General features: G+C 50.6%; 1 protein-coding gene across 1 annotated transcript; it reads left to right on the plus strand.

Annotated features, from left to right (window-relative positions):
* The first annotated feature begins 2013 nt into the window (after positions 1 to 2013).
* On the plus strand, positions 2014 to 4864 carry LOC119293965 (probable flavin-containing monooxygenase 1). Its single transcript, XM_037572271.1, has 5 exons — positions 2014 to 2490; positions 2603 to 2843; positions 3671 to 3849; positions 4027 to 4379; positions 4475 to 4864. The coding sequence occupies exons 1-5, from the start codon at positions 2014 to 2016 to the stop codon at positions 4812 to 4814; spliced, it is 1590 nt and encodes a 529-aa protein (XP_037428168.1). The 3' UTR covers positions 4815 to 4864.
* The last annotated feature ends 2389 nt before the right edge of the window (positions 4865 to 7253 follow it).

Here is a 7253-nt window from a genome sequence, read left to right on the forward strand (position 1 = left end):
ATTTCATGCGTATGTATAATGTTTATGGATTGTCTCTTTGTAAGTCAGCCCAAAACAATTGAATTTCAGTCCAACAGTCACCTCCATTTTTCTCCTGTAGCGAGCCCATCTCTTTCTCCACCCCTGCCTCTCCTGCCACATTGTTCCTGTCTCTGACAAGCTCTCCCAATCTTAAGTTCACCACGGTCTAAGCCAAGTTGCACAAAATGAAAACCACCCCATCCCTCCCTCAAACATGTGAACCCTCTTTCTTTGGTACACGAGCGATGCCACTATGTCCCCATCTCCGACCAAGCCCTAATGAGGCCTTGCCGGGGACGCTGCGACCAACTGCATCATTCCTGCCTCGGCATCACTTCTCTGCGCTCTTACGTCGACACCATCCCGGCCTTGTTGCTCTGCACCGCGCTCCTTTCGTCTTCACATAAATTGACTTACCCAAAATTTGATTGCATGCAACTTATGAATAGCCCATGGTTAATGTTTAACACCCCAACTCAAAGTTTTCCTAGACGGTAGTCGCTTGAATTTTGAATTTGGCCAGTCGATTCGGTGGAGAAGGAAGCATGCGACGACGGGTAGCACCAAGGCTGTCGCCGGTGGCGCCCACGCGAGTGATAGCAAGGCCCGAGTATTGAACTCATTCTCCAACTAGTGATGACTCCAAAAGTCTGAACCGATGAAGAGAGACACACAATACCATGTCTTAACACCAGGGACGCTGGCAAGGTCTCGGCTAGGAACAAGTTGTAGTGGGCAAAGGCGAGTAAGAAACTTGAGGATACAGGGTGGAGGGTGTAGGGATTGCCGGTTTCGAGCGATTGCCAGGGTGGGAAGGGAGGGGGAGCGAAGCTAGCATGGTGGTGGAAGTTGGTGAGGGGAGGTTGGGGCAGCGAGGCTGGCCCAGGAGCGCCGCAGGCCGTACACGCCGAAGGCTGTTGGTTTGGCCAGTGGTTCATGGGGTATTTGCGGAAGAACATGAACAATAAGGCATAAGGTTGAAAAAGGCCATCTGTCCATTTATTCTCCATCAGACGGCCAAAAACAAATCTTATCCAAATTATTTTTTCAGTCAACTTCCCTAGCCAGTCCTTTTTATGTTATAAAATTTTGTGTATAACATAATGTTTGGCACCCCATCTTGAAGTGACAAACAAAGTGGAAATTTATACTGGAGAGGATTTGTGGCATATGCAGGTCCCACGGTAAGCAATACCTCAGACGTGCTTTTATTTTTGGCTTTTGATTTTCAATATTTCGAAATTAAGCTATGTTTTCATATTCATCTTTCTCGTGACGAGGTCTTTCAAATAAGATCAACTTTGAATATGTTATAATGAATTTTAAAAATAAATGTTAAGTTTCAACTATTAAAACGCAGTGTGCACAAACAACAAATTCCCGATTTTTTTCATACAACTGACAAAAAATCATATTAAAAATTTATTATGAAACTTGGTAAAAGCGAGTGAGAAAATTGCAAGTTTTAGATAAAAACTCATAAGTTTCAACAACCGAAACTTAAAATTTATTGTGTCCTCGTGCAGATTCAACTATTTCACGAGCGGCTAGGCTCGGCTTGGCAGGTGCGTGCGCCTGCAAATTTGTGAATTTTATACGGGTCATTTTCTTTCTAGGTGGGTGGTAGACGGTGTGTGCATCGTTTTTCTCTCAAGGCATTGGTGTGCGTCTGCATGCATTTCTTCTTTCTCTACGTTTCCGTACGGTTTCTAAGAGACGCAGTGGAAAGCTCACATGCTCAACAGCCCCATGCTAGCATCCCTGGCCCTATAAATACACCAGGCCTCGCCCTTGTCGACACAACACACACAAAGCTCTAGCTCAACATCTCCTCCAGCTCCCTCGAAGCCTCCTTCGCGTGCAAGAAGCAGCTCTCTCTCGCAGCCTCCTACGCCCGCAAGTAGCACCCACAGTGCGCACACATCCATCGATCACCTCGATCACCACACACACACATCCAGTTCCATCCAACACCTTGGGTAGACGATGGCCATGGCGCAAGGACAAGGGGCACGGGCCACGAGGGAGGCCGTGCCTCCGGTGTCCCTTGTGGCCATCATCGGCGGCGGGATCAGCGGCCTGGCCGCGGCGAAGCAGATGGCGGCTTACGACCCCGTCGTGTTCGAGGCGACGCCGTCCGTCGGTGGGGTGTGGAAGCACTGCGTCTACCGCACCACGCGGCTGCAGACGCCCCGCCCGGACTACGAGTTCTCCGACTACTCCTGGAAGAACCGCGACGACCCTTCCTTCCCGACCCACACCGAGATCGTCGACTACCTCGAGGGCTACGCCGACGAGTTCGACCTCTGGCGCTACATCTCGTTCGGCTCCAAGGTGGTGGACATCAAGTTCCTCGGCGGTGCCGAGGCCGGGTTCACCGAGCTGTGGAGCGGCACCGGCAAGGATCCGCTCCGGGGCAAGCCCATGTGGGAGGTCGGCATCATCACCGGCGACTCCAACACCGTTCAGGTACCATATATACTTTGACATGTCTTGCATGCTTGTTTCGAGATACTACTTAGCACCAGTTCAGATCAATTCAATTGATCTCACGCGCATATTTTGCCACGGGAATGTGCAGTATTACAAGTTTGAGTTCGTGGTGATGTGCACGGGTAAGTACGGCGACGTGCCGCGGATGCCGGTGTTCCCGCCGGGGAAGGGGCCGGAGGTGTTCAAGGGGACGGTGATGCACTCGCTGGACTACTGCAAGCTGAGCGAGGAGGAGACCGTTGAGCTGATGAGAGGAAAGAAGGTCGTGGTGGTTGGGTACAAGAAGAGCGCTATCGATCTAGCCAACGAATGTGCCCAGGCAAACCAAGGTGCGTAAAACCATACTCCTAGCTAAGCATAGGAAAGACTTAACATGGTTTGAAGAAAAATTCTCCTAAAACATGGACAAAATTCAACATGAAACCACGCATGAAACTAGCAGATGGCAGATAAGCTATCGTACTCGTGTAAACGCGTGTATCCGACTAGCAAAAAGAACATGCTAAGCTTGTTCACACAGAGCTGAACAAAACAAAATCGGATACTAATAAATATTGTGGAAGCGTTCCATCATTCGATGAAGTGGATGTCTAAATAATGCATACCATATTTGGTGACATGTGCCTTGGCGATTTGGGAGAGTCGGATACTATGGTCCAGAAAAGGTCACTCTTGTCTTGACCCCTCGCACACTTCATCATGCATCTAGTAGTATAATTCTAGCCTAGATAGTTTAGCTAGCCTAGACTAGACAGTGGATGCCTAGGTAGGTCTCTTGCATTTACAAGTTCAAAGTACACTAGACGCAATCAGTACGCATACCGCCTTGACTTTTACCGCATGAGCAATTTATATATATGTACCAAAGTGTTTGCATGTTTGACCAGTAGTTGCAGATTTGCAACAAAGATTATCTGCCGTTCCAACCGAACCTTCCAAACTAATTGTTCGCATGCATGACTGGCAGTTAGCTTCCTTAAAACATAATACTCCCTCCTATTCATATTACGGAGTAGTTGTTTCTGGTAGTATACTTTTATATACTCCTAAATTGGCAATAGAAGCATATGGAAGGGTTGACAATCTGTCGCGGAAACAAGAGCCGTTTGATATGGATCGACCGATTTACCGGTCGCGTTTGCTTGTTTGTTTGCAGTCAAGGGAGGGCAGCCGTGCACGATGCTGGTACGGACCCTGCACTGGGTGGTGCCATCGTACTCCATCTGGGGCTTGCCATTCTCCATGTTCTACTCCACACGCTTGTCTCAACTCTTCTACGAGCGGCCCAACCAAGGGTTCTTCCGATCCCTCCTCTGCCGCCTCATGAGCCCACTGGTATGTGTACGTCAGAATTCATCTCACAGCGTGAAACTTGTACATGATACACATGCACGTATGTAGGGAAGTGCGGAGTATGACCGTATTAACATATGCACGAGTGCATGCTCAAGACCATGCATGCATATCACAATCTGACAGCAACGTGGTGTGTTTTGGATTTTGGTGGTGCAGAGGGCGGGGGTGTCGAAGTTCATCGAGTCGTACCTGTCATGGAAGCTGCCGCTGGGCAAGTACGGTCTGACGCCAGATCACCCCTTCGTCGAGGACTACGCCAGCTGCCAGATGGCCATCCTCCCAGAGGGCTTCTTCGACATGGCGGACCGCGGCCTCGTCCGCTTCCAGAGGGCCTCCGCCGGCTGGTGCTTCTCCGAGAACGGCGTGGTCCTCGACGACGGCACCAAGGTGGAGGCCGACCTCGTCTTCCTGGCCACCGGCTTCGAGGGCAAGTACAAGCTCCGCGAGGTCCTGCCAAAGCCCTTCCGTGACCTCGTCGTCGGCAAGTCTTCCATGATGCCGCTCTACCGGTACGTGTACATGTTGCGTTTGTCTTTTGCTCCAAGCCTCCAACATATATGAAATTATGAATCGATCGACGCTGACCTGCAATTTATTTTGGCAGTGGCACGATCCACCCGCTGATTCCCAACATGGCGTTCGTCGAGTTTGTGGAGAGCGTGTCCAACCTGCACACGTCGGAGCTGCGGTGCCGGTGGCTGTCGGGGCTGCTGGAGGGGCGGTTCGAGCTGCCGAACGTGAAGGCCATGATGGGGCACGTCGCCGGCGAGGCCGACGCCATGCGCCGCACCGAGCGGTTCTACCGCCGCCACTGCATCTCCACCTACAGCATCCACGACAGCGACGGCATGTGCGCCGACCTGGGCTCCGCCACGCTCCGCAAGGCCAACTGGATCGCCGAGCTTTTCGCCCCATACAATAACAAGGACTACAAGGAACAGTAACTCATACGTACGCATCGCACAGTACACACATCGTCCTACGTACGCTACATTTACTTTTTTTTTACATGATAATACGTGTCTCATTCATATCATAAAGAACAAAGTACAAGTCACGTAAAGACCGACATGACAAAACTGAAAAGATAGCAGAACATCTCTGAGCTTGATACCAACGTCCGTCACCTGCCTCCGGCACCACCGCAGCAGCCACCGAAGAAAAGAATGACGAATCACCTCCTCACCCAAGCTCGACGGTGCTCCATCCCTGATATGCAGCTTTACGGACCTCCAAGGTGGCTCACCAAAAATGAAACCCTTACCGTTGAACGAATCAGACCACAACAATAACCACGGCCGAGTCTGTACGTACGCCCGGTATAATACATTCTTTTAGTAAGAATATACAAATATATGTGATTCCATTGACGGCTAATAATATCCATCGCGACCAAGAATATGTAGTAGTTGTTAGGGCCTACCATTGTGGGCCTCTTGTGAGCGTTCCAATGCGTTGCCATGTTGGCTCTGTACTTTTGGCTGGCTAGTTTTGGTGCCATGTTGGCTCCGCACATTGGGCTAGCTTGTTTATTAGTATTTGTTTTGATTTGTGTATATGAACATTGGCTCGTGTGCACCTTTGTTGTTGGCACCTTTGGAAAAGGCGCAAATGTCGTCGTCTTCAGAAGGGCCACACCCTCCATTGCTGCTACCCTCAAGGCCCACTGTAACGACACCGTTCTCCCGCGCAGACGGTTTACCATCGAGCACCACGATCACATCGATGTCCGGCTGCGCGCGCTTGTCCCCCGTCCTACCCCTTTGATGGTTTGCCTGGAAAGCCCCTACTGGCATTGGTTGCCAACAACTGGATTGTATCTGCAGCATCTGGCTCTCTCAAGTACTCCGGGCCAAGCACTGCCACCACAACCTTGTAGAACTTGTACATGGAGTCTAGGTATATGGACTCGCTCATTCGGACATACTCATCAATGAGATCACTGGGTACTCCATATGCAAGCATCCGAATAACTGAAGTGTATTTCTCATAAGAGGAGAAACCACTCTTTCCCAGGGCATCCTCCTTGCACCCGAGTAGTTGTCGTACGCCACCGCCCCCTTCCGGGTACAGTTGAACACATGTCTAGCTATCAGGAAGCGGCTCCGGAATAGGGTGTATTTGAAGAGCGGGTTTGCGGACTCGAGTAGTCCTGCCAGAATTGGTAATGGCCGCTCTCTCTGTTGTGATTCAACGCCGGTGTATGCCCCAGGATCAAGCCTCTGAATATTGGCAGCTGCCTACTAATGTGGTCATGGACGACAAAAGCAGCAATCAAAATCTCCTCTTCACCGGACGGAGAATCATCTGAATTGCCAATGAAATTGTGGAAAAAGTACTCGTCACCGGAGTCCATTTGTACCTTGCGGGCAAACCGCCAAACACCTCGCGGGCGTGGTGGAAGAAGTCAGCCGGTGAAAAGCCTTGCACCTTTAAGAGACCAGGTAGCAGGCATGTCGGCGTGGTGGCGAATGTGGCGGTGTCCGGCGAGCGAGGTAGACGTGCAAGGCGGTGCTGCCGGCGGCGAAGGCGAGGGGGTGACGTCGATGTTGGAGTATGATGGCGGCGAAAACAGTCCCCCAATATCAGAGTATGCGGCAGTCGAGTGGTGGCATGCTGCTGGGGAAGGTATCTGGGTGCGGGCGGTCGGACTAAGCACCGAAACTGGGCGGTGACGGCAAGGAGGGGCGGCTGAGTGTGGTGGTGGTCGATGGGAGAAAGGGGGAAATGGCTAATGTGCCACCGACTAGTGGGTCAGGGGAAACACAAGTGTGGGCGTCGCACGTGTTCGCGCCGATGAAAACGCGGCCCAAATTTGGGTCTAATTAAAATGGGTCGTGCGTGAACAAAAATGAATGCTGGTGCGTTGGAACGTTGGGCCAACTTTTGTGTCACTCTCGACTCAAACGAACACGCATGGGACGGCGCGTTAGAGTCGCTTTTAGCACTGCACAAGCCCAGGACAGTGTGCGGGTGTGTGTTGTGCATGTTAGCATCGAGGGCAGCAGGCAGGCATGTAGTTGCCATGCTGCTTTTCTCAGCAGCACGCCCGGGTCCGTAGGATGGCACAAACATGTCCGGCCGTGACTAGCAACCTGCCCTTTTCTCTCTCTTTTTGTCAGTGTTGAAATAGAAGTAGAGAAGAAAAGATTGCAGCAGGCTGAGAGCGTTCAGAAACACTCGTCTCCATTTTTCATGGAGAGAATTCTTTATTTGGCCCTTTTTTAAAATTGCTTCCTTTTTTAGCCTCTTCAATTATTTTTTTCCCCTTTTGACACTTAAACTTTATTTTGTGCCCTATGTGACCCTTTCATTCATTTTTTCATCCGATGGTGTTAACTGGCACATGAAATGACAATTTTGCCCTTGATGGTAATATGTCA

Source organism: Triticum dicoccoides, chromosome 4B (assembly GCF_002162155.2).
Source record: "Triticum dicoccoides isolate Atlit2015 ecotype Zavitan chromosome 4B, WEW_v2.0, whole genome shotgun sequence".
NCBI classification, from domain to species: Eukaryota; Viridiplantae; Streptophyta; class Magnoliopsida; order Poales; family Poaceae; genus Triticum; species Triticum dicoccoides.

Excerpts from the sequence above, each read along its gene's own strand:
- LOC119293965 (XM_037572271.1), top strand. The coding sequence starts at position 2,014 with ATGGCGCAAGGACAAGGGGCACGGGCCACGAGGGAGGCCGTGCCTCCG. Across the intron at positions 2,491-2,602 it reads GCGACTCCAACACCGTTCAG|TATTACAAGTTTGAGTTCGT; the intron begins GTACCATATATA and ends GGGAATGTGCAG. Across the intron at positions 2,844-3,670 it reads ATGTGCCCAGGCAAACCAAG|TCAAGGGAGGGCAGCCGTGC; the intron begins GTGCGTAAAACC and ends GTTTGTTTGCAG.